The 27,951-nt window shown below is 44.7% G+C and overlaps 1 protein-coding gene across 2 annotated transcripts in view; it reads right to left on the minus strand.

The window, feature by feature from the left end:
* Window positions 1–27,951, minus strand: part of PRDM16 (PR/SET domain 16) — a 285,146-nt gene that overhangs the window by 168,443 nt on the left and 88,752 nt on the right. For both annotated transcript variants that reach the window (XM_086860794.1, XM_086860793.1), the window contains exon 2: window positions 12,486–12,835. In XM_086860794.1, the coding sequence (XP_086716920.1) occupies window positions 12,486–12,835 (350 nt within the window). The remainder of the gene's footprint in view (window positions 1–12,485; window positions 12,836–27,951) is intronic.

The raw sequence follows: 27,951 nt of genomic DNA on the forward strand, positions 1-27,951 counted from the left end.
CAGGGTGTGGATAATACAGGTAATAAATTAAAGGATACAGTATCAGTATTTTATCATTCCCATTCTGGGTTTGCTATATCCTGACTCTTGCCAATTACAATTTATAGTGAGAAGTAAATTTACACTGATTTATTTCACAGAAACACACACACACACACACTTTACAAAATTAGGTGACTTTGGAAAACAGGAAAAGACAGGGAAAGGAGTTGCTTTGGCTCAAATTCCTAAATCTGAAATTTCCAGCAGCAACTACAAACCCTTGTAACAAACCACAGGCGAGATGTGAATTTACACTGAGAGCGTTGGCTTGGATCTAAAATCCACAAAACATTAAAGAGTTGAAAATAGGAGTTGCACCAGAGGCACCAGTGCAGGGGGTGGGGATGCACTGGGAGCCTCACACCTTCCTGTGGGCTGATCCATGGTCTGCCCAGTCTCATGGGACTGGGTATCCCCCCTTATCCAGGGAGATGCTCCAGGTATTCCCTGGTTTAGCCCCATGACCCCACAGCTCCTCCCTTGGGGTCTTTTGTTATCACCCAGCAACATTTCATTTTTCCCTGCTCAGGGGATTTTTGCCTTCAATGCCCACCTCTCCCAAAGGATGTTTTTCAGATTGGTCTTTGCCTTAGCAAACATCAATGACAATAAAAGCTGAGGGTGGGATTTGGGGGAGCTGTGAGAGCCCAGCCCAGTTCCACTGTGTTCACCTCACATCCCCCCAGTGCCAAGAGCCATCAGGTGAGAGGCATCAGATAGAATATCCTTGCTGGGATGAATGTATGAATGTACTCACACCATCCCCATCCTCTCTGGACCTCCTGATCTCCTGTGTTCTGGAATTTGCCTTTCACTACAAAAAGCAGAATCTGCTTGTATTTAATTTCAATATTTTTCCCAGTAGTTTCATCAAATGCTCCTGTACAAGGATCCTGTTTGTTCTCAGACAACATTCCCAGTCTGAAGTTCAGCCTTGCATGGACACAACCTGGATTATCCTTCCCTGCATATTCTAAATTAAATGTTTCGTGTTTATTTGAATGGAAGTCAACCTGTGGTCTTTTTGGCCCATTCATTGAGTTTTGCAGGGCTACTGAACATTTTGGGCACCATCCCTGATGCTGAACTTCCATCTGGGAAGTGCTGCACCTCCACTCAGCAGCAAACCCCACTTTCTGCTCCAAAGAACACAGACAGCTCAACAAGGAGCTGAACTTCCTGCCTTTTTTCTTTCCCCTTAAATCACCTTCTATGCTTATCAAACCCCAAGCACAGCTGCAGGGGACTAGAAGAAATTAAGCTTCTTTCTGTCCATTTCCCAGGAAACTGCACAAGAGGCAAAAATAATCTGTCCTGGTTGAAGCATCTGCATTTTGGCTCCAGAACTCTCCAGAAAGGCACCATCTCCATCTCCCTGCCATGCTGATGAAATTCATTTTGGAGATGATAAAACCACTTAGGAATAGCAAAAAATCCTTCCCTTCTGAGGGTGGGAGTGTCCATAAGTCAAGGTTTGGGACAATGGTTCATTTGGTGTTTAAGAGATGAGCTGCCCTCACTTTTGGTTTCAGCACAAGTAAACTTGGTTCATTTTCTTCATCTTTTTGGAGCAAGTTGCCAACAGAGGAGCACTTTTGAATTGCTAAGCTAAGAAAGAGATTCAACACAACCACCCAGAAAAGGATGGTATCAGCTCTGAAACACTTGCCATATTACTGGTTAAAGGCTGCAAAGGCACAAATATGAGGTAGGACACAGGAGAGAGAAAGGAATCACAGCCTGAGCTTTCACCCAAATACCTAAATCAAATCACAATTCTTGCAAAGGTTTAGAGAAGTCTGGATACTTCTGTTACATTCACAAGACACTGCTTTGGGGCAGTTATTGCTCAGAAAAGGAACTACCAAATAAAATGCTAGAGGTGCAAGCTCTGCTCCTTTCCACCCAGGTTGGTTCCCACCCTGCCTGAGGACACAAGGTGCCACCACAGCCCCAGAAACAACCAAAATCCCTGGGGCTGCACTGAATTCTCCCCCTGCAAGAACTTTTTAGTCACTCCAAGGAATGAAACACAATGATCCAAGTTTTTTGGATAAGGATTTCCCCCTCTCAGCTGAGCAGGCTGTGATTTAGCAGTAGAGTTAACAAGTAGTTAAATAACCTTTTCCTTCATTATATAAAAGATGAAGGAAACTAAAAAGTGTATGGAGGGAAACAGAATCTGATGTTTTATGGTGTTTAGGGGTGGAATTATCCAGTCCCACTAAAGGTGCATGGCACCGACAGGAAATTCACCCAAACTACAGCTGACAACTCTCCCTCCTTCAAGAAACAAATATTTATTCCCCTCCTCACAGCAATTCCTTTAGGCTGTGGCTGTTGTCAGCTACAAGAGAATCATGGGTTTCCTGTTGGGATCTTTGACACTTGTCAAATCCAATTCAAAAAAATTTCCCCTCTTGCAGCATTAAAATCACACAAGAAAATTTTGCTGCTCTGCTGCACCAAAACACTTTGGATGTAACACAGTTTTTTAAACTTGCTTTGAGTCAATAAATTGGATTTAAGTTTGCCTCATTAACAGTTCTGAAGGAGCTGAGCCTGTCCCTCTCCCTGCCCTGCTTGAGGACTGACACAGAGCCCTTGGAAAGGACTGGGGACACTGCTCAGTCCTGCTAGCCTCTGAGACAGGAGGTTTATCCAGCTCCTCACATCCCTCTTCTTTCCCAAACATGTGGCTGTGGTGGCTCCCCCCCCACCCCTTCCCTTCCCCTTCTCCAAGTTTAAGGCAGTTCACCACTTACGGTCATTTACAGCTTACATCCCAGCAAATCCAGAAGGTGTCTGATGAAAAAGAGGGACTAGCCAAGCATCTTAATCCCCCTGTTCATTCATGCTCTCTGTAATGTTCTTTCAGGCCTCTGCTGAGAGACTAGGCTGAAATGAAGGCTGATAAATTAGTCTGGAGGGAAACAAGGCAGATTCTGCTTGTAAAAGGTCATTCCAACTTTGTTCTGGGTGAGGGTTTATCTTGACTGCAGCTGCGACAGACAATGGCCGGGGCCTAAACGGCAGAAATCCAAGCTCTGCTCACGAAATTACTGTGCTGATAAGGGAGAATGGGCTTCAGGGAGATCTAAATGGGAAAAGGGAGGTGGGGGACAAGGGTGAGATGTAGGTATTTTTGAACAGGATTGAGCAGGGATGGCACAATGAGATGTACGATTACAGCGGGGCGCTGTCCGAAAGGGAAGGAGCACACGGCTGCCTGATCAGAGCCAAAGGGAGGAAAGAATCTCTTGTGTGTGCTGAGGGAAAGGTCTCGGTGCTACACAGGCACAAAGGGGCTGAACCTGGACCAGACAGGTTATAAAATACACCAAACACAGAGGTGGCTCTGAAAGGTCAGGGCTGCACCGCTCAGGCTCCAGGCATCGCTCCCAGGATGTGCAGGGATTTATTTCCCAGCACCACATGGCCAAGAGCAGCCAAAATAAACCCCACCAAGGAGAGAGCAGGACACTGGGTGAGAACACTCCTCAGTGAAAAACTCTATTTTCTTTAATAACTTTTTGTGCCTTTCTGGGCAAAGAGAATAAATTGTGGCAAGTTGTGAGAAGCCTCCCTCCAGTCTGTGCTTCTGACAGTCTCCTGAGAGATCCTGTCCTTTAGGGACACATCCCACTGGAACCTGCACATCCCTTCAGTTCAGACACACTTAATGCTCCAGGCCCACTCTCACCTCACTGGAACCTGATTCCAGCTGCACTCAGACCTGGAGCTGAGACTCCCCTGCCTCCAGCCCTGGGATCCAGCATAGGAAGGACCTGGAGCTGCTGGAGGGAGTTCAAAGGAGGCTCCAGGATGATCAGAGGGATGGAGCAGCTCTGCTGGGAGAGAGTTGGGATTGTCCAGCCTGGAGAACAGAAGGTGACCTAATTGTGGCCTTCCAGCACCCTGGAGGGAGCTGGCAAAAAAGGTGAAGAAAAACTATTTACAAGGGCCTTGAGTGCCAGGACAAGGGGGAATGGCTTCAGACTGAGAGTAGGGTTAGATTAGAGATTAGGGAAAAAAATTCCTCACTGGGAGGGTGGGGAAGCCCTGGATGAGGTGCCCAGAGAATCTGTGGCTGCCCCATCCCTGGAAGTGTCTATCCAGCTTGGACCAGGCTTGGAGAAGCCTGGTCTAGTGGAAGGTGTCCCTGCCCATGGCAGGGGGTGGGATGAGATGGGCTTTAAGGTCCCTTCCAACCCTTCCTAGGATTCCAGGATTTTGTTGTCTGTTTGATTTGAGGACAGGGGGACCAGGAATTCAGGAGAGCTGCACAACCCTGCCAAGGTGGAGATTTTACAGGGATGTCTCACAAAGCAGCTGAACCTCAGAGACAACTTAAGAAAGAGAGCCCATGACTGGGAATAACTCTTCCAAAGACACCCCCATGCTCTGGAAATGCTCCTCCCACCCCAAGGGACAATTCCCCACCTTGCCTGACCCCAGGCCCTCCTCCTGCAGACGTGATTCTTCCATTCATGTTTCTAAAAATGACTCAAACTCAGCTTCACACCTTGCCTGGACAGGCAGCCCTTGTTTTGCAAAGCCGAGCCCTCTCAGAACCGGGACGGCCCCGTTTTGTGCAGGTGCCAGCACTTTGCTGGGATGGAACACACAGAAAGGAAGAGTGAACACACAGAAAGGAAGAGTGAACACACAGAAAGGAATAGTGAACACACAGAAAGGAAGAGTGAACACACAGAAAGAGGAATAGTGAACACACAGAAAGAGGAAGAGTGAACACACAGAAAGAGGAATAGTGAACACACAGAAAGGAAGAGTGAACACACAGAAAGAGGAATAGTGAACACACAGAAAGGAAGAGTGAACACACAGAAAGGAATAGTGAACACACAGAAAGGAATAGTGAACACACAGAAAGGAAGAGTGAACACACAGAAAGGAATAGTGAACACACAGAAAGAGGAGGAGTGAACACACAGAAAGGAATAGTGAACACACAGAAAGAGGAGGAGTGAACACACAGAAAGGAATAGTGAACACACAGAAAGGAAGAGTGAACACACAGAAAGGAAGAGTGAACACACAGAAAGGAAGAGTGAACACACAGAAAGAGGAAGAGTGAACACACAGAAAGGAATAGTGAACACACAGAAAGGAACAGTGAACACACAGAAAGGAAGAGTGAACACACAGAAAGAGGAATAGTGAACACACAGAAAGAGGAAGAGTGAACACACAGAAAGAGGAAAGGGTGAATAATTAAGAGCTGTGTTAGTGAGTGAAGAACCAAGTCCACCCATGTCCTACTCCTTCAGAAAAAGCAGTAGATCCAACCTTCATTTCCACCCTGAATACAACAAAGCTCCGTGGCATTTCCAGAGCCAAACAAGAAGCAACTGAAGTGCCAAAGTGTGTGAAGCCCTAAATCCCAAACAAAGTTAGTCTTGCTACATTTACCAGCTCTCCAGATCTGTGGTGCTGCTCCGGATTTGCCATGGGAAGAGGAGAACAGTGCCAAATTATGCAGAGAATGTGATTTTCCCATTCTTTAAAATTAATTAACACAACATTTTACTTGGGAAAATTCACTCTTGGTACTTCTTGCATCACACAGATTGAGGTAAAGAGATTTAATTTAGAACTGTCAGACTTTAGGACTGACCAGGAGCTCAGATGGGGTTTACTGAGAGGTTTGATGGCCCTGAGCACATCCCTGGACCTCAGCCTGGAGCCCCCAGTGCCCCAATCCTACATGAACATCTCTGAGCAGTGAGGAGCATGAGGCTGATTCCCAAAAAACCAGCAGCCTCCTGACTGCCTCGTACCAGCAGCCTGAAAACCCCAAAATTAGTTATTTTGCATTGTTCCCACCTTCCCAAACTGCCTCTGAGAGTCCCCAGAGCGCTGCCTCCTTCAGAGCCCATGTATATTTATGGTTTCCCATGTTGATCATTTCCTTTACAAAAGCCCACTGTGTTCCAGGCTCCAGCAGCCAGGCTTTGCTGGGAGCAGACAAAACCCAGGTTGGATTTCTCTGCAGGTTAAAATTCCAGAGGAAGAAGCAGTGCCCTGACTTCTGCAGGGCTTTTGACGATGAAAAAAGCAATTTTTCAAACCACTGTGGTCACCACTGAGCTGTTCATGGGATTTTTCTCTTTCTTTCTCCTTTTTGAATGTGTGGCTGATAAAATATTGCTTCAGGAGCTGGTATTCAGGGATGGCTCTCAAAGACGAAAGGAAAATATTTATTTCCTTTTTCTGCTTGTGAATCAGAATGTTCTATTTAAAGAAAGTGCCCTCTGCCGGATTGCTCATGAGTTATTACCCCTTAAGGAAATAAAGGAGAAATATCAGGAGGTATTCTTAGTCATTCCCTTCCCCTGTCTCTTCTTTTTTTCCCTTAATTCCTTATATACCCATGTTTTAGCCAATGCCTAAGATAGAGCAACTTATCTTGGCATTCTTGGGCCTAAAAAAGGCTTTACTTTCTTAACCCTGGCATGAAGCATTTGGGGAAATGTCAAAAAATGGGACCAATTTCAGTCATTTGGATACCATAAGGTGCATTTTTCACCTTTATCCAGGGTTGAAATTATTAAATTAAAGCCCCCCAAAAGGTGGAGCTGTAGACAATGGAGTTTCTCCTGTGATTCCTTCTTCCTCTCAGTCCTGAGCCAGTCCTTGTTTCTCCTGACATGGTTTTAATTCCAGTCATAAGAAAAAGCTCAACAATTCTCAGCACCTGGATCTGACCCTTCCCCTTCCTCGTGGTGGTCCCCAGATACCAGAACAAAACCTAGATCCTGCAGGAAAAATAAAAATGTTGATGGTCTCCCAGAGCTACTTCCTGGGAAGGGGATGGAACTATGCATGTACAAAGCTGCCTCCTCAGCCCAAAAATCTCATTTAAAAATTTAAATATTTAAAGTAATTAAAATTAATATAATAAAAGTGAAATCTTTAAAATATTTAGAGGTCAGGAACTCATTTTTCTTCCCTGAGATTATTTTTTTCTCACTTAAGCTCTGAGTTTTGGTCCAAAGCAGAAGTTTCTCTGCAGTTTATATCCATGTGTAGAAAATTCTAACTGGGGACACTCTTAGCAAGTATTTGGGGCAGTCCTAGGGTGCTCTGACTTTCTGTTTTCCTCATGAACCCACAGATTCTTTCATTCTCAGAGTTTCATTCCAGCCCAGCAGATCTGGGAAACAGGGAAGGAACCTTGCACGGGAGATATTTATTGTGCAGGTAACACACACAGAACTCCTCAGCATTTTCCCTGCAAGAACAGGGATGAGGGGTGAAAAAGGAGCAATTCAGGAGCTCCTTTTCCCAGAGGGGGAGAGGCTGCTGCTGTAACATCATTCCCCAGGCAAAGGGAGAGGCAGAGGAGGGGAAAATTAATGAACCAGGGAAGGAAAACGACCAGGAAATGGCATCACATCCTCGCAGGGCCCAGCTGAGAGCCCGTCAAGAGACATGAGGAGCTTTGGGGATTCCTTGATCATTTAAAGGACTCAGCCCCTTTCAGCATCTCTGGCTAAGGCAGGACAGACAAGAACTCGCTGCTTCAGCTGGATCAGCTTGTAAGGGGAAATGGAGGAATTCCTGTATGATCTGAGCTGGGAAACATGACTAAACCATCACCTTCCAAGCTGTGCTTAAAGGCTCCTCCCATTTTAATATTTTAAAGATAATTTTAAAATATATTTTAATTTTGAAGGTATTTTAAATATTTAAATATTTTTAATATTTATTGCATTAAAGGAAACGGAATATAATTCTCCTCCCAGCATTTAATGCCAGTCACATAATGTAAATTTCCCTTGGCACTTAGGAGTATTTCTAAAAAGCAGAGAAAATAATAAGGACCCCCTGGTAAAAATTTTAATTTTGCAGGAATAGGGAGGTTGGACTGCTGTGAGTCAGTGACATTTTAAAGAGTGTTCAAAACCCAGTAGTTTTCCCCAGCCCAGACGTGGAGCCAGAACTCTGCTGCATCCTCAGCTGCTGGATCCCATTTTTGCCCAGTTATTTGTCTTCTGTGGGACAGGCTCTACCTTCCCCCCCAAGTAGGAAATGAAAAAAGTTATTTATTTTTCCTATGTAAAGGAGAAGCCTGGCTCTGACACTTCAGCTGACAGAAGTCTTTGTGCTTCAGCAAATAACCTCTCTTAAAATATAAATTAAAACAAACTGCATTTATCAGTGGTGTTTACCCTGTGAAGCAAACTGAGCTAAAATCATAACTACTTCCAGATCTCCTACAATCCAGGTGCTAAATTTCTCCCCAGGATGAGATTCCCATTCTTCTCTCAATTAGGAAAATTAACAGCACCATGATAAATACCATTATTTATCCAAAGCGATCAAAATCATTATGTAATTATTTTATTTTCATTTTCCTTGGGCCCTGGAGGCCATAAAGCACAAGCACACCGTGATTTATCGGGGGTGCTGGCAGTGCTGTGCTCGGTGTCAGCGGGCAGGGGGGAGTGGGAGCAGGAGAAATGCAATCAGGTCACACTCAATAATCACAGGGCTTTTAGGTGGGGTGGTGTCCTTCAAGGCACACACACAAAAAAAAGGTGGAATGAGAGGATCAGCACAGCAGTGTCAGGGAATGAGGGAAAGCACCCAACAGGTCCTGCAGGACCACTGAATCATCCCTGGGAGAGGCTGGGGGCCAGGATTGACGCATCTGATTTATTTTTATGGGATGAGCATGAATCACTCGCTGCCATCCTGTGTCCAAAAAGCTCTTGAATGATAGGTGTGGTTTAATTCAAGGAATATTTTTTTAAAATATACCCCACAAAGTGAAGCAGGAGGCCTGATACGAGGCTGTGCTGCAGATAAGGCAGGACATGTTCAAACCATCACCACCCAGCCCTCCTGTCTTTCTCCAAGGAAAAACACCTGTAATAAAAATAATTACACATCTTTTTTCAAGGTATGGCTGATAAAACACAGCATTCTGCATTCCCATGGATGTTTTGGGCTACTAATGAGTGAAGCTGAAAGTTTCAGTGAGTAACACCGGGTCTGGAGCGAGGAGTTCAGATGGAAACAAGGCTGGCTCTGCCTCCAAACACAAACTGAATTTCCTGGGGACTTCGAGGTACAATTCACTGCTCTGTTTCATTTTCATTTTCAAAAATCTGCCCTTACTGGAGCTTGAAACGAGAAAGCTCTTTCTGTAGTGGTAATCCTTGGGCAGAAGAGAAAAATACATTCTCACATCAAACCCCTCAATAGCAGGTTTTCCAACGCCCATAATGTTGATTTTTTATTTTTTTTTTTTAATGCAGAAATCAGAAAGAACAAATATTAATTATGAAACACGTCCTGTATGACAACAAAATCAGTGTTTTCTAGCAAAACTGAGATGGTGCTGAGGAATAGCCACTTTGCAGCCAATTCCACTTCCAGTGAACTCCCAGTTTAGTCAAAGCCTGACAATAAATTTCCTGTGATGAAGGGCAAGAACTCCTTGTGCTAAAGGCAGAAGCACTGTTTAAATTAAGGAACTGATGACTCCTAAAAACAAACAAATACAAGGATCAGGTTTTCAGAGTTTGGGGAGTGAGTTGGACACAAAGAGGGATTATCAAGATTATAAACTACAGGAAATGAATTGAGAAATATGAATAGAAGAGGTGAAGAACAGGTATCATTCCTGAAGTAAATTCCTAATAGCAGAGGCAATTCACATGGAATATATTCAAATTTGCCATAACAAGGAGTTGTGTGGAAGTCTTACACCACAAGTCGCTACGAGTCCAAACTACAAGTTCCAGAGAAATACTGACCAAAGAACCAGTGACAAACCAAAGAAGGAGCATTCCCCATTATCCTACAAATCCCAGATTTGTTGAATTTATCACCACTGAAAGAAACAGCACATGGAAGCAAAAGCCAACAAGTTACTGGGTGACAAAAAACTCCTTCCCTTTCCCTTTCTTTCACTCATTGCCCATTTCCTGCCTGCTCAATTTTATGAGTAGAGGGTGCAAACACATGCCAAGTTGCCATTTCCCAATTTGCCATCAGGTAGAGCTGTCTAGAACATCTCCTCAGGCCTTTTCCAACCTTCCAACCCCAAGGGAAGGGCTCAGGCACCAAGACCCAGCAGACAGAGCTTATTCCATGAACTCCTGTCCAGCACATGAAGGAATTCATGGATGTTGCTTCCAAATAAAATACTGAAGGCACTGAATGGAAACTGGAATGTCCTTAAACACTCTGGGAAATAGGAAAATTCAAGAGGTGCCTGCAAGGACAAGCAGTGAGTGTTGGGGTGGGTTTGAGGACACCTGAGGGAGGACAAAGCTCTTCCTACGAGGTGTGAAATGTCCCTGCCACAGCAGGGGACAAAGGAACTAACAGAAGTGCCCTGGAGAGGGAAAGTTTGCTCAATTACACTACAAAAACAAACAGTATCACAAAGTCAACGGGAATTGATAAATGCAGCTCCTATCAGAACACACAGAGCAGTGGGGATGTGAGGAACCTTTCTGAAAATCGTGAGTGTAAATACCAACTTTTATCAGAATTATGAAACACAAGGAAAATGTTTAGCCAAGGTCATAGAAAAAAAGGTTTGCACTGTTCGGCTTCTGCCAGCCAATGAGGATTGCACTTTGTTCCTAAAAATCAGCCTTAAAACAAAATAACAAAGATATCAATTTAAACAACAAATGCCACCTATCAATAATTGGGTTAGAAAAAGCGGATTCATCTTTCACGTTGCAGCCTACAAATAATTAATATGGCATATTCCTAGAGGAAAATTATCCTTATTTTCAGAGACACCTGGAAGTGATCAATACCTTCCTCAGGAATCCCGAGCCCCTCACACCTACAGCCCCTCTGAACCAGACCGTGTATTGCCAGTAAAATAAAAGGGATTTTCCCCCCCCCAAAGCCCCACTTTTTGATGCTCATACAGTCATACCAAGCAAATATTCTGCAATGATATTTACTATAGAAGCCAACAGCAAGAGGAGTTTCTGAGGAATGTCATTGGAGGGGAGAGAGGGGATCAAAACTCAGCTAATTCCTCTTTTTACCCTGCACTACGATAGGAGGAAAAGGAAACTCTCCACTCAGTCATTCAACCAAACTCTGATTTTAGCTCTACAGACACTTCCTACTGAACAAAACACAATTGAGTTTCGTTCTTAAAACAGGAGGTTTTTGCTGTTTCCTGCACTTCAGACACATTAACAAAGTAAACAAAACAAAAACATGTGGACCTGCTTCTCTGGGTTTCACTGGGTCTCACTGCTCACTGACTTCTGACTTCACAATCAAGAGCGCGAATATAATCAGAGACAATTAAAACTGTTAATGCTTCAGCCTGGCCTTTCTGACCCCTGTTTCTGAGAAAACAGGGTTCTGTCACACTGGTGCCTTCTGGGAAAACCTTACAGTTCCAGCCCTCAGCTGCTTACCACCTTGTAAATCCTCCCGGATTTTGTGCACCAGTTCACCCCAGTAGCGGCTGATGGAGAAAACGGAACAAGTCTCTGCTTCACCCAGGGAAAAATGAGGGAAAATTCAGCTCCCACTTTTTGGGACAGGCCTCACCTATCCTACAGCAAAATCCTGCCAGGAAACCTCTCTGCCCTCACCGCCCCAGACACAGCCTCTTCCTCAGGACAAGAGCCAGCAGCTCCCAATGCAGCAGGGGATGGAATGTTGGGATGGGCACAGGGGCTAGAGAGAAGGAATTATATATTGGATAATGGACACTGGGATAGGACTGTGAGCACAGAGCAGAAATCCCAGGAAACACTTCACTGTTCATGAATATTTCAGGAAAATTGTGGATCTAGATATTTTCTAATCAAGAATATAGGAGCAGAAGAGGCTAAGATGATTTTTGGGACTAGCCCAGAAAAGCAGGGAGAAAGATAAGATGGGAGTGGTAGGAGAGAGCTTTTTCCTGCTGAAGGCTGGGTTTTGTTCAGCTCTTGGGAAAAATGACTTTCACATTTCTCCATCTTTGCTGCAGCACAAGAAGTCGAGAACATCGGGGCTGTTAATGGGTACATGCTATTTTTCCCTGCCCAGTTAATAATGCCTGTACTGCTGACACGGGCTGGGAGTCAAAGGTAACACCCCCAACCACCAAACATGATGCGATTAATCCCATTCCCTCCACACGACAACTCCCGAACACAGTTTGGAAATGACAAGCACTTGATGAAGTGACCCGACATCATTCAAAAACAAACTTCCAAATCGGTGCTCGAGCAGTTTTGTGGCCCAAGAAGTGAACTTAAAAGGGATTTCTGCTGATTTTTAAATCCTTCAGGTAATGGGGGTGGAAAGTTACTCAGGGAAACACGGCATCAGCAAAGTCACCACCTCTGTCCCCAGGCCACCAGGCCTCAGTCCAGCTCCACAAATACTTGGCAGAGAAGACAAAGGAATGTGGTGCCCACATTCCACGCGCTTACCTCCCATCCAAAGTTTGTTTCCTTTAATGTGCTCCTCTGTACTGCCATATAGGGTCCAAATCTTTCCCCAACTTCAATCTTCTTTTTGGCCCAAATCCCTAGCCCTGCCCCTGGGATCGAAGATTCTCTGAGTTCAAAATCTGGTGGGATTGGAATGTCATCAGGAATGTAGACGGGAGCTTCATAGGGTGAGCCCTCCTTGGGAGTGAAGTCCTCACTGGTGGGGAAGGGTGACGGAGGTCCCACAGGGATGGGGGACATTATACTGTCCTCAGTTTCCTCCTCTGCGCTTTCTCCAGCAAGGAGATCGGGGTCGGTCTCGTACATATTATTTACAATCTCGCTGTCACCTAAAAGGGGAAACAGCAGAACAAAACACACTGAGATACTCACGTGAACATTGGTTAATCTCTCCCTGGGACAAAGTTTCGCTAAGCCGAGCTTGCACGCTTCTAAAGGATAAAACCCGCCCTGGAGGAACTCAAGTGGAGCCAGGGCAAGGACACTGACAGTCATGGGGTGCTGCAGAAGGGTGGGGTGAGGCTCACTGCAGCCAGGTGTGTTCTGTGGGATCAGGGGTCCTCTGCTGTTTGCACTTTGGTTTTGGAAAAGGGGAAGAAAACACAGAAGAGGTAGTTGAGGTTCTCTTTGGCCACTTCTTGCTTTAATTGGCTCAGTGTATTTTGTAAAAGGGAAAAAATAATTTAAAAAAATGAAATAAATTAGGGTAAAATCCCAGTTTGGCAAGAAGTGTTTGCCTGGTGTTTGGGGTCCCTGCTCAGTGTGTCCCACACCAGCAGCTGTGGCTGTGAGCTCCCAGCTACACCTCAGCCATGCACCCCTGCAGGTGTAACAGAACATCACTGCTTTGTAATCACTGAATCATGGAGAAGTGGGGTTGGAAGGGACCTTAAAACCATCCAGTGTGACCCCCTGCCATGGGCAGGGACCCCTTCCACTGTTCCAGGCTGCTCCAAGACCTGTCCAGCCTGTCCTTGAACATTTCCAGGGATCCAGGGGCAGCCACAGCTTCTCTGGGCACCCTGTGCCAGGGCCTGCCCACCCTCACAGGAGGAATTCCTTGCTAATCACTAATCCAGACCTACTGTCTATCACTCTGAAGCCAATTCCTCCTTGTCCTTGAGTGAAAACCCTGGACACACAGAGGGCAATAAAGTTTGGGGATTTTTCCAACAGGAATCAATTTCTAAGCAACGCCATTCATGTAAGGAAAATGGAGCTTTCTCATTCAAAAAGCAAAAAAGGGTGGTGGTGGGGGAGCAAAACATGAAAGGAGAAAAGAAAAACACAATTTGTCACCCAACAGAAGTGGCTGGAGTATTTTGGGAGCAGAGTTGCCCTGTCTCCAGGGGCCGTGAGGCAGCACGGGCGTGCTCAGCAGCTCCCACCACGATAACAAACCCAACAACCGCCGCTTTGTGGGCACTCCCATGGGGCACAGCTAATGCCTGAGCCCTGATCTCACCAGGGGGGAGCAGCACCCCATCAAAATGACACTTCTCACTGGCTCCCAGCTAGGAACCATCAAGGAAGAATAGCTTGAAAAGCACGGCTCGACTTGAGTTATTTATAATTCATCTCTTCGCTAACCTCAGAATGCACCTTCTGTCTGCAAGACACATCTCCCCCTCTCTTTCTTTTTTTTTTTTTTTATGCCTAATAAAGATTTTCCTGAGTTCATGCCTAAGAAACCTGGTGGCAGACTCAGCTAAAGAGGAGGATTTTGATTCCTCTGCCAATATTTTTTTGCTCCAGCTTTTGAAGAACAGGGAGCTGCCTGCTGCAGTTGACAAGGGTTTCCTCTGCTAGAAAGTACCCTCCCTACTCAAACATGTCACCAGAACCAAGCTTTCATGGACATGAGATACTCCATCATCCTGAAAATATTTGTGGTTGCAGTAAATGTTTTCTTACCCAGTATTAGCAAGTCAAATTATTTTCTGCTCTATGATTAGCCTCTTTTGCACTTAAGGAACAGGAATTCCAACTGAGTTGAAGAGCAAAACTGGGTTTTATTGGAGCATGACCTGTGAAAATTTCCAGAGGATACCAGTAAAGTATAAAGATACCTTACTACTGAACACCGTTAATTTAATTTCTTCCATGGGACAAGTTCTTCCGGGGCAGTTCTGATGAAATTTTAATTAACAGCGAAGCTGATCCTTCATCTGACTGACCTCATATTTCAAGAGGAATCATCAAAAGATAGGTAAATGTGTCTTTTCAGTTGTTAAATGACCAGGCACTTGCAAGAGGCACAAAATAACAATGAAACAACAATTTCAGGTCACAATAGGTCTGATACCAGAGATTCCAGGTGGCACCTGTGGGAGCATAATCCCAGCCAGGCAGATGTGGGAATGTTGGGTTCCTCAGCACAACCCAATGCTGAGATCAACAAATTGCACCCAGCATTGATTAACAACTAGGGCTGCCATGGAAAACCCGAGCTGTGCCCAAACCTGGCCTTTTTTTTGTGCACTGCCAGGTGGATTTCACAGAAATCCAGAATCACTGAGGTTGGAAATACCTCCAGGATCATCAAATCCAAGACATGATAGATTCCCACCTTGACATCAGCCCAGAGCCCTGAGTGCCACCTCCAGGCTTTCCTTGGACACCTCCAGTGATGGTGACACCAGCACCTCCCTGGGCAGCCCCTGCAAGGCCTGACCACCCTTCCCATGGGGAAATTCCTCTGATATCCAACCTGAGCCTGCCCTGGCACAGCCTGAGGCCGTTCCCTCTCCTCCTGTCCCTGTTCCCTGGGAGCAGAGCCCATCCCCACTTGGCTACACCCTCTTGTCAGGGAATTGTGGAGAAAAAAGATCCCCCTTGAGCTTCCTTTTCTCCAGGCTGAGCCCCACAGATGAGGGAGCTGATCTTCTCCACAGGCTGTGTTTATTCCAGGGATTTGGGGCAAATCAAACAGCTGGGGTTCAGTTTTGATTATTCCACAGAATTTTCTAGATTGAACACTGAACCACTTCTCACCTGTGGGGCTCCTCTCAGCTTTATCCCCGATATTCCACAACTGGTTACATCAAAAAATACATTAAAAAAAAAAAGAAAAAAAAAGAAGAGACCATCTCATTTTCCAGGAACAATCCAAATTTCTCCTGAGCTCCATCCCAACTCAGCTGGCTGCCATGGAGAGCCAGACGTAGCCACTCCATGGTGACAACGGTGACAACCATGCTGTCCCACATCTGCCCCCCTGGAATGTCTGCCTGGGTGAAAAGCAGCACAGAAATACAACTTGACCTTATTGTTGTTGTCATGAAACTAAAATTAGTCCCTCAAAGCTCCCTGGTGAAATGACTTGATAAAAAGGCTCATTGAAAGGTTGTTTCCACAGATAATCAGATATGAGCAGACACTGAAAATCTGTGTGACACCAATGAGGGGCTGGCAACAATGAGAGGGATGGTTTAGTGGTGGTGAGAGACCTCATGAATAATCTATTTAGCAGCTGTAAAGAAAGCAAAAGCAAGGCTGATGTTAAAGGAAATGGTGGTAGGCAAAATAATGTGTTATGTTTTGGGGTGGGTTTGTTGTATTTGGGTTTTAATATGTTTATTATTATTTTTATTATCATTATTGTGATTATTTTTGCTTTAATTATTGTTGTTGTTGTTGCTGTTAGATATCTAATTCTGCTGTGGAAATACCCAATTATCTGAATTGACTGGGCATTTTTTGCGCTCACAGATTGCAAACAGCTTCTTTGACTTCTTCACTGGGAACATTTAAAGAAGATCCCAAGAATTAATTTCTATTGGACAGGCAGTGCCTGATCACCAGCACAATCTTGAGTCTCACTGACCTGGATAATTCAACATTTATGTGAAACCCAGGTACTTTTATTTTCTAGGCAAGGAGGAGAATGAAATGGCACCCACTGAACTCACACTTTACCTCAGAACCTGGAGCCTCAGGCCCAAAGGAAATATCCAAGCAGAAGAGTAGAAAATACAAATATTCACAGAGAACTTTGTAGCTAAGAATGGAACCACACAGGCACAGACCAAGAGGTACTTTTTCCTTAGGGATTAACTGGGTGTCGGAAGGGTTTTTACGTTATTATCCAAACTTTGCAGCTCATTCCTAGCTGTGAGTTTAAAATCACATGGGAGTATTAAAACCTCAGTGCTGTCTAGAACTGCTTATTAAGTGGTTATGATAATATACAATAATAATAATAATACAATAATAATATAAATTATTATCAGGAAAATATTCATTAGTCCAGCACTTCCTTGGGATTTGTTTCCATTTTCTGGCTCTACAAGAAGAGCAGTGAGGTGACCTCAAACATGTTTTCCAGCCAGAAGAGGGACATCACCACCACTTTTACAGCTCCATGGATGTCCTGAGGTTCCTGCACTGCGTGATTTTCCTTTAGAAACATTCCCCAGGGAAGAAACAGAAGAACCAAACCAAACAATTCCTGATAAAATGGCTGGTGAGGAAGAAGGAAGGTAATATTTGAGCACTTTGAACAATATCTTGAGAGGCATTGAGCAATCTGGTCTAGTGGGAGCTGCTCATGGCAGTGAGGCTGGAATTGGATCATTTTTAAGGTCACTCCAACCCAAGAAATTATCTGATTCCATGATTCTTTATTTCACACCTCCAATAAACAAAATCACCTACATTTCTAGCCATGGGGTGACAGGATTCTGTCTCCATTTCTCTGGTCTCAGGCCAAAATAAAGTCATTTTTCTGACCCCTTTGCAGGCCAGCAGAGCTGGATCTAATCATCAAAACACAGCCCTGATCAAGCAAGAAGGAAATATTGCCATTAAGGGTGTGCTTAACTACTACTGATAGGGTTCATCACCTCGGGGCGTTGTGCTGCTCATCTCAGCTTAATTCAGGTGAATTCAGAGGAGTACCTGCCCTCCATCCTGCCTCAATCCATTGGGAATTCTGCAGGATCCTGGCTTCCCATCCTTCTGTGCCCTGCACAGGGCAGGAGCTGACAGCGGGCACAGCCAGAGCTTGGCAGACACGACCCTAAATCACAAAGGACCTTGGAAAGCCCAAGGAGCACCCACCCCAAAATGCCTCCAGCACATAATGATCCCAGTGGTCAGATTGCCACCTGATGGCCAGAGCTGAAATACAATAGCAAATCCCAAATCCCTGCTCTGCTGCATCCGCCTGGCAGGACCAGCCCAAAAACCCAGCTTTCCCTCAAAGCAGTGGGAACTGTTGGTGTCAGTCAGCTCTGGATCCAGTCCTGGCGTTCCTGAGCACTGTGATTCTCTAAGTCCTCTAAATCCCACATGAAATTAAAAGAAATGAGAATTCTCCCTAAACTTTCACCCTCCTCATGGATATACAACTTCCTTCCCAGACTTTTCTCCCTGCTGGGTGCAAACTTGAACCTGTGGATAGGGAAATGCCTGGATTTCCTGGGGGATCTCACTTCTGGATGCTACAAACATGCTTTTCCTTAGCCTTGTTTGACAAGGGAAATGTACTTTTGTGGGTTGGATTGTGAAACACCCTTTCTAGAAGTTTGTGTGAAATAGTTCTGCCAGAAAAGATGCAGATTAGTGACAAAATGTCATGAGAGGAATTATTCCTCTTCCATTAAGGATGGGGCTGAAGCATCAAATGCTTCAAAGGTCTTACAAAAATGGCTTTCCCCCCATCCATGGGCAATATTAATGAGAATGCTGTAAGGAAATGGCAATAAACAATTTTTAGATTTAAGAGTCTTGAGCCCACCACCCAATTTCTTTATCACACTCATTGCAAGAACGTTCATCCTCCACCTCCATCCAAGCTGTACTGAGATCTACAACATTTGCTGGTGGATACTGGTCTGAAATTAAGACATTAACCCAAACCAGCGCCTGGCCATGAGGAACCCCCTGGGACCAGGTCCTCAGACTACAGAGGATGCTCTGACAGCTTTTCCCATCACCTCTGACTGCTGCCAGAGTGAAAGGAAATTCTGCTTTAAATGACCATAGGGAAATGTTTATTTATCTCTTTTGTTCACTCACAAAACACCTTCATTTTCACAAATTTAACAGTTGAGAAAAGGCTTGGGCAATAAATATCCAGGCAGGGAAGTGGCAATGAGTGGGAAGTGGTTTTGCCCCTGTGTCACCGTGCCAAGGGAATGTCACAGGGCCTGTTTTTACCTTTGAGAAATGGTGCTGTTCACACAAACCTGTATTTAATTTTTCACTTCATTGGGTACTTCTGCTACAACTTGCTGTGGTTTTGCCAACTTTTCTGAACATATCTAGTGGCACCCAGCTTGGAATTCTAGTATCCTTCTCTTTGGATTCCTCCCGAATCTTGGACCTTTAACATCACATGACACTGACACACCAAGCACCTCAGATTATTTCTCAGTGGAACAATCCTTTTTCTTCCTTAGATCATATCCAGAGCTTCTCACAGCTCCCTGACACCCGAGAACACTCTAAATGATATGAGTAAAAGGAATTGGGGACAATCAAAATGGCTGTGGGTGAGATCTGGTCTTCCCTATTCCCTGTTCAAGCTGGAATGGTGGCACTGTTGTGACAGAACGAGTCACAGGTCACTGGCTTTGTCCAGCTGACAAGTTAAATTCCACTAAATAGGTGTGCATGGAAAATTCAGACCCTGCCAACCTTAAATCATTGGATAGTCAGTCAGATCTGAGCTGATTCCACAAAAAACCCACCAGCCCAGCTCCAGCAGACACCCAAACTCCACTCTCAGCTTGTTCCCCTTAAAACACTGTTTCTCTTCCACACTACAAAGCACAGAATTTTGGGAATGCTCAAGAAGCAGGAAGATGCTGATGGGGTGAACAGGATTCTGGAGGTGGGTGATCAGGAAGCCATCCCTGAGGGACCCAGCTGCTCCAAACTCTGCTGGCCAAGCTCCCTGTACCCCCACGACAGTCCCAAACACTCACATTCACCAGGCTACACATGGAAATGTTTATTTATCGCTGCTGAAATAAAATCTGAAGGAGCCACAAGTTTTAGCACATCCCTGTGTAAGATTCCAGACAAGAACAAGCTCTGAGCATTCCCAGCACACAAACCTGTCCCAAGTACTGCTGAGTCAGTCTCTGCTGCCCAAATCTTTGCAGCTGCAGTTTTAGGACAAAATACATGGAACTTCCCTGGCTCTGGCTGATGCAGAACTGCTGCAGGACACGTTAAAAACCCAATTTACTGCTGAAGAATACTCAGAACTGCAGAGACAGTGAGGCATGAGGCAGGAGGAGGAGACAGGACAAGTGAAAAAGGACTCCCATAAAAATTAAACCCCTGCAAATTCAGCCCCTTTCCCGTGCTTACTTTGTATATTCATTTTTCAGGTTTCACATTTGTGCCCTGCTTTGTCCTAGCTGGAACTGCACCTCTTGAAGCAGCTTCAAGTCCTTTTATTAAAAAAAAACAGAAAGCAGATCCGAAACGAGCAGTGAGAGCAGATGAGGGCTGAGCAGACTTAATCGGGTGCATTTTTCAATAAACATTCTAAAAGCAGTTGCTGCAGAACTTGGCTGTGAGTAGAACAGGTATTAAGGATTTCAAGTGCCTTTGGTTTTAAGCAAAAAAAAAAATTAAGTGTTTTCTTTTATTAAGGGATTTCTGCTGGCAGAAATGAAGAATAAAGCTCGAAACAGTATTTCAGTGTGTTCCTTAATACCCATTTTCCTCTAGTAAAACCAGCAGGGAAAGTGTCCAAATTACTCTGCTCTAAATGCCAGTATTATATTTCCAGTAAAAGTCTGGTTCAACCAGGCATCAAAAATATTTCCACATAAGATCCTTTTAGAATCAAACTCTTCAGAGAATGTTATTGTTGTTTGTTGTCCATAACTTTGCTTCACCTGATCTCCCCGAATCCACAATTTTGTTTTATATTTGAATTCAAGCTGACATTTTTACAATTTGTGCTAAGTCCAAATATTCATTTGATCCATATTTGGATGCAGTAGATAAAGTTGGTTAAGAAAAAAAAAATTAAAAAAAAATAAATAAAGCTCTGCTATCTTATTATTAAAGGCACTGGAAAAAATATCAGCCTTTGGGATTTTTGTCTCTGAACTATTTGTGAGATAAAAGCTCCAGTGGAGTGTCACAAGATATGTACAGTGTATTACTAGAGTGGTAATAAACATTTAGGGAGAATCTATAGAAATAACACAGCAGCAAAACAATTCAGGAAAGGAAGAGAGGAAAGCCTGGAGAAAAGCTCCACTCGGTGCAGAAAAATCGTCATTGCTTTGCAGTGGTTTGCTTATTTTTGCTCCAAAATCCCTCCCCTTTAAAAATCTATAGAAACACTCCGACCCCGCTGAAACGCAGCAAAGTGGAACTTTGGAAACGACCGCGAGAGAAAATTCTCCACTGGGAGAAACGCTCCCTAGTTAGAATAAATAAAGAAATGCGCTTGGGCCGGCTCTCCAAAAACTAACAGCCCGTGCTGGATATTTCTCTCGGTGCTGGATGTCAGACCATGGAGCGAGAATAAAGCGTTTGTGAGCCTCCAAAAGGAGCCCTCGCGATTGGAATTCACGTCTCTGCCAAGCGGAGGCTTTGGGGCTGTTGTCACCGTCTCATTGTCATTCTGCTCACTGTGGCTTCCCCAGGGTCCCGAACAGGAGTCCTGGCATTATTAACACGGCAGATTAATAGCAGCGGGGAGAGGCATTTTCACAAACACGCCAAATATTAATATTAATCGATAACAATTTCCAGTTCCTGACGGGAGGCACGCAAATGTTGCGGGAGGAGAGGAGGGAGGGCAGAGTGGGGAAGGGGATGGTGCCCACGGAGTGGGGAATAAAAGGGGAGCAGTGAATCAATGCAGGACACAGGACGGAGCCGTGAGGTGGGTGTCAAAAGCAGGGCTCTATTTTCACAGGCACACACAGGCACACATTTTAATGCCACCAGATAAGTTGGATTTGCCTTGTGCCGGCCAAAAAAAAAATTCCCGGGAAGCTCACTGGTTTTATATTGGGGAAGAAACAGCAGAGCTCTGCAAAAACAGGGGGAAAATATCCTGCATCCTATTTTTGCCCTCCCGAGTAAGGCTGTACTCTGCAAATTGTATTTTCCTTAACACTCAGAACACCACACAGATATTTTTTAAATTCAGGCCTGTCCACATTTACCAGATTTCTGTGTTTGTATTTCAAGTTCTTTTCTACTACCACATGCTCCATTTTAAAGACAAAAAAAACTGTAAAATTTTTCCATCTTTTCTAATGGATCAGCCCTATTTTTTTTTAATTCGGTCTTTGGAAGTCTCTATCATTATTTCACACACTCTTTAATTACAAATAGCACAAGTAGAATGCACTGGGATGTTGCCAAAGTGCTTCCCAAATACTCCAATGCACACTATCAGTGAAACCAAATCCAACTGTTCCAGCTCAAGACCTTTCAGCACAGACCCCACTGGGTCACTGAGCTGGGTCCTCCCCGAGCTTTTGACAAACATATGAGTTTTTCACTCAAAGACACATTTTTGCAGCAGCCTCAATGTTCTGTTGGACCCAGGAATATTTCTCCCAGACCTGGAAGTGAAGATCTTGGGTGAAAACCCTTCCTGGCACAGAAGGGGCTACCTGAGCTCTGCCTCACATGGGACACACAAAGGGCTCTCAAAGACTCACTGCAGCTTTGATCTTTGGGCTGGGCTGATTTCCTCCCAGAAATTGTGACCCACAAGGACAAAGATCCTTGGACTAAATCTGGGCTGGGAGCAAAGGACTGTGCTCAAAAATCTGCTGGAAATGGCTTTCCCACTCCTTATGGGTTCACTCCCAAAGCCTGTGGAATGCTGTGGGGTTTACAGCCAGCTCCTAACTCATTTTGGGTTTCATTTTATTCTCCCACAAATCCCAACCTGCCTAGAGACCACCAAGCCACAAAATATTTGTGTTTTCTCAGTGCTCTGGGCACCTCACCGACTGAATTGTCAGCCCTACCTTCACACCTACTCCAAGAAGGAATTACCAGCTGCTTTTGCCTACCAGGTATGGCCCAGAAACTGATGATAGAGCTTTGGGAAGGGCAAAACATTGCAACAACCAGGGACTATGGCAGCAACTGAACCTCAAAATGCACACCTGAAGTTGGTGGCTGGGACACATCTGTAACTGTACCCATCCAGTTGTGTCCATCCAGCCAATTCACATTTCACATGTTACATTTTGACCATGAAAATAAGAAAAATTCTAAGGTCTACCAAGTTATTTCCCATCACTGGGCTGAGGAGTCAGGTTTGTGATATTTTGGGACCAGAACTGAACTCCTTTCCTTGGCCAAACACCTTTCCTCTGGCTACCAGTGTCCTGATGATTGCAGAAATGTTTAATTACTAGGCTAAATGGAATTTTTACAGGGCAAGAGATGACAGTAAGAAACAACTGGGGGTATTAATGCTGTTCTGTGCAGAGATCTCTCCATTTCTCCATCCCAGTTTCAATAAATGTTTGCACTGGGAGCACCTCCACAGAGCTGCTCTTTGGGGCACTTTTCTCCTGGCCACTCAAGTGCTCTTTTCTCTCTAGGAACAAGAACCTGACAAAGAACTGAGTGTGTGTAATCCTCCTGTTTTCCCCCATTGCAGTCTATTTACAACTCACTTCTGATGGAGAAAGTGCTCCCAGAGTTTGTCTGCAAAATGTAGGACAGGAGAGATGGGGAGTTCAGCAAATGGCAGTGGGATGTAACACTCCATAAAATCCTTCCCCAGCACTGTGAGCAAACACTGTTATAGGTGGGATTCCTGGGGGAATCCCAACCCCTCCAAAGGAACTTTGGAGTTCCAGAGAACTCCACAGTTGTTTTAGACCTACTTGTTTCATAGTCACACCACAATATCCTCCTGGCTTAGCCTGATGGATCCATTCACATTCATTTTAGTCTGATTCCACCAGATTCTGGTTCAGCCAGAACCTGGGACGCTGTGGAAGCATGAGGATTTGGGGCTCTCCCTGTCATCTAGGCAGAGCTTCGCTACCCCGCTTCCCTCTCCTCCTTCTCAAGTAATCCTGGGTGTTGCACCCACCACCTGGCCCTATTTAAAGCCACTACATTATTCTAAAAAGGATTATTTATACTAAAAACACTCCCGGGACTACTGTATTTGTATTTCAGGGCTGCTGCATCCCCTATTTCCTCACTGCTCTAATATGGCCCGAGGCAGAGCGGCTGAAATGACTTGCGATGCCACTGTAATTTTTATCAAGGCTTGTTCCTGGTAAAAAGCCTCTTTGTTTCAAAGAAATGTGATTTGGCCTTTTTCCTCCTCTGCTCTATTCCTTGGTTAATATACCACTTCCACTCACCCTGGGGCTAAGAAAGGTATTCCATGGAATTGGTCAAATCTCACTGTTTTTCTTCTAAATCACAACTGGCTTTTTTCCCTCGACCCTTGCTAAGCACTATCTAAGCTGACAGTCTGAACTTGAGATTTTATTTGTGCCTTAACTCTTCATCTCCTGGATTTGGAGCAGTCACATGGCCACATTAAAGAGATGCACCAAGGCTGCTCAAGCTGCTCTGGCAAGTGAAGGATTAAGGGCAAGGCAGGAGGAGCAGCTCTGGCTCATGCTATTTATTGCACAAGGCAAATTTGTCCATCTCTATAAAAGTATTTCCAGTCAGGTGTTCATTTATTATAAATCTGAACACACCTTATGTATGACTTACGTGAAAGTCCACAAAGTTGAAATTTGGAGTTTTCAAAGTCCTTTTCAAAAATAAAAAATGTTCTTCATTACTCATCTCCCACAAAGAATTTGGTTTTAAACACAGTAACACTTAACCCAGATTTGGGATTGCCTAATCAAGTTTTAATTTAGTCTGTCTCATTGACAAATAGAGTGGATTTTCCTATTAAATATATACCAAGTGTTCATAAAATATCCCTAGAAAGCAGAAGCTGCAGCAGGAGCTGTTTGTTGACCTGCATTTATAAAATGCCCACAGCCTCTAATAAATTGAATAATTATAAATGAGGAAATCCAGTACTTTTTTATACATCTCTAAACTGGTATTGTTTGGAATCCATTCCTCCTTTGCTATCCCTACCAGACAGCTGAGAGCATCACCTCAATGGAAAAAAATACATCAATATCTAAAATATTGGTACAGGAAACAGGAGTTAACACTCCAATGGGATCTTCAACAATTAATACAAATCAACACCTTGCCTTAGTGTTTAGTCAGAGATCATCACCCTCACAATTAGCTGACAATAATCCTTTATGCAGGAAGTTTTCACTGTTGTTCAGAGATTTAAACACATTTCTAAACTTTACTAGCCATAAAATTATACCCATGAAATGTGGATTAAAATCACCAAGATGATACCCTGCTTTTTGGATCATCAGCAAATATATTTAAATTAAAATTAAATGCAGGAGAATTAGTTCACTGAAGGAAACGCAATCCAAAATATGAGTCTTTATCTCCCAAGACAGCACCTATAGTCAGCTGTGAAAAGTGAGGCATTTTTAAGTAGCACAAATATTTCTCCTCATGTTCACCAAGAGAGGCTCTGCCAGAGCAGCTCTACAGAACTCCAGCATTCCCAAAAAATAAAGCCGCAGGATTTCTCTGTGCCCTGGCTGCAACAGGATCCTGGGCACTTCAACACTCCCTCCAGAAGTGCACTGAGGGCTTTTGTTTGTTTGTTTGTCTAAAGCTTCCCCGTGTTTTCCTTCTCTAATCCCTCTGTTTTTCTGCTCCCTCCACAGCCAGATCCATGGAAACTCAGAGAACCTTAAAGGTCCCTTGCAGGTCAAGTGCTATTTTTCTTCATATACCTGACTTTAACTGGTGGAATTGCTTGAAGATTTCCCTCACGAGTTTGATAAAAAAAACCAAAACACAAGGCCTCAGAGCAGGGTTGTTTAACTCTTGGTTTCTACTCAATACCAGAATTTTCATCAGTCAGCCTGGAAAGAGTATATAAACTACAGCTAAGGCGAGCCAGGAGTTGATCCAAGCTCCCTGAGAGGAATGCATCCATCTGCAGTTGTCCCAAAACTCAAAGGACTCGAGTGGTGTTCTCACCATTCTCCCTGGAATTCTGAGGTGCTGGAGGGCTGCACCCCAATCCTGTGAGTCACCTGCTCTAGGGATTGCACCTCAAAAATCACCTCACTGACAGGACCCAGAGCTTCTCATCAGCACATTCAGAGTTAAAAATCCTCACAAAATCAACCCAAACTTCAAACCCAACAACTTCTGTGATTATCTGTGAGCCAGAGCTCACTAATTAACAGGTAATAAAGTACCAGTTTGGGATAAAGAATCCCAAAATTCTGCTGACTTCTTCAGGGGTGCTGCCTCTGCCATGCCAGTTCTTCCTCTCCCACCCATTCTCCCACCTGGGCTCAAAACACACCAGGCACCAGGCCAACCTCTCCCACAGGAACAGCCCCTGACTGGGCTTGGTGTTGACAATTATCTGAATCCTGGTGGAACTGGAGGCTGGGCAGGGAATTGATGGAAAGGCAGAACCAGCCAGCACTGGGCAAGCTCAGAGGTGGCTTTGCCAAAGTTCTGTGCCTGAGAGCATCCAGGGCACTCCTTGAAAGAATGAAGGCAGGGATCCACCACCTCCTAATATTAAATATTCATCTTTTCTTCACCAGATGAAACCTCTTTGTTTCCTGTCTCCTCTCCCTCCTGACACAAACACAGCCCCAAACTTTCAGAAAGCCTCAGTGCATCCGAGCAAACCCCTCCAGAGCACAAACAAAAGCCCCACCACCCCTTGCCACATCCCATCACCGCCATAATAAAGATGTTTATACTTTTAACCACCGAATAAAGCGCTCTAATTCCGCCGAGCTTGTCCCCTCCACTCCACTCCCTTCACTCCACGGCTTCATTTAGCAGGCCGGCGGTAAAAAAAATTCATTAATTTTTATTAACAGGGAGAGCCATTTGTTCCCTGTGACAATATTTGACTTGTCGAAATGATTTTCACCTCTGCCATGAGGTGCGCGCTCCCCACATACATCACCCGATTACTCCGGGAGCGGCCAGAGTTGCAGTCATTAGCCAGTGAATTAACGACAATCCACAGCGCTATTAATCACGCTGACAAAAGCGTGAGCTCGCTGCTGACCCGAGCACGGCTCTGGGACACGAGCACAGGCGAGGAGAGCACAGCCACGGGGCTGGGGAAGAAAGGAATTTTTTGTTGTGTTGTGGTTTTTTGTTGATTTTTTTTTTTAAATTTTTGTCTCGTGTTCTCTCAATAAGCTGCAGAGGCAGGGAGAAAAGGAGAGGGGAGAGAAATGAGGAGGGATAGTGGATAGAAGGTAAAGGCAGCTGTGGTCTGCAAGGTGAGGGCAGCTCTTGCTGGTCCTTACATCCCTCCTGCAACTTCCAAGCAGGAGAGACTGCAGAAATTTGATCTTAAATCCACAGAGCTTCACCAGGGACAATTTGGGAAATTCTTGGAAGCACGGTTGGTTTGATCAAAGCTTTTTCTTCAAGTCCTCTCCTCTCTCTCCCTGCAGATTTCAAATATCATGGAATCACAGAGCTTGGAAAAGACCTCTAAGACTATCGAGACCCAGCTGTGCCTGATGCCCACCTTGTCCTCAGCCCAGAGCCCTGAGAGCCACGTACAGGCCTTCCTTGGACACATCCAGGGATGGAGACTCCAAACCTCCCTGGGCAGCCCCTTCCAAGGCCTGACCCACCCCTCCCATGGAGAAATTCCTCCTGATTTTCAAGCTGAGCCTCCCCTGGCACAGCCTGGCACTGTTTCCTCTCATCCTGAGAACATTTCACAGGGAACCAAATGGATCCTCCCATCCTACCTCCAAAATATTGATCCCTGAGAACGGCTGGCATCCAGATCCCAGAGCTCTGGCCATTTGTGCCTTGGAACACTTGGAAAGAAGCTATCAGTGAACATGGCAAGGAACCCCCATTGTTTTCTTGGAACGTGGCTTCTAATTTCAAGTTTTTGAACACTGCACAATATTTAGAGAAGAAACACCCCAAACCCAAACACTAAAATCCTTAGAAAACAGATTTTTTTTCCCAGTGGCACAGTCTATATGTTCTTCAAGACAGTGTTGCAGCAGTCCAGGATAATAAATGGATATAACTGCAAGTTTAAATTCAGAAGTCATCAGAAACAACTGAAAAGGGGAATCTGAAGGAATGTAGTCCCATACGAATGCAGAAGGAAGGGGAACTCACACGAGCTATGGGAGAACAGGGCAAAGAATGAATCTTTGCAATGGTTTGAATGTTCCTGCTGTACTGGACAATCCATGGCAAGGAAAGCACATTCCTGCAGCCTTGCCCTGTCCCATCAGTCCCCAACTCCCACCACAGCAGCTCCAACAGTGAGACCATTCAGCATTGGGAAGATGATAAAACCATGGTGAGAATTCCAAAAATCTCCTTCGAAACCTTTAACTGC

The sequence above is a fragment of the Cyanistes caeruleus genome, chromosome 22 (assembly GCF_971803275.1).
Source record: "Cyanistes caeruleus chromosome 22, bCyaCae1.hap1.1, whole genome shotgun sequence".
NCBI lineage: Eukaryota > Metazoa > Chordata > Aves > Passeriformes > Paridae > Cyanistes > Cyanistes caeruleus.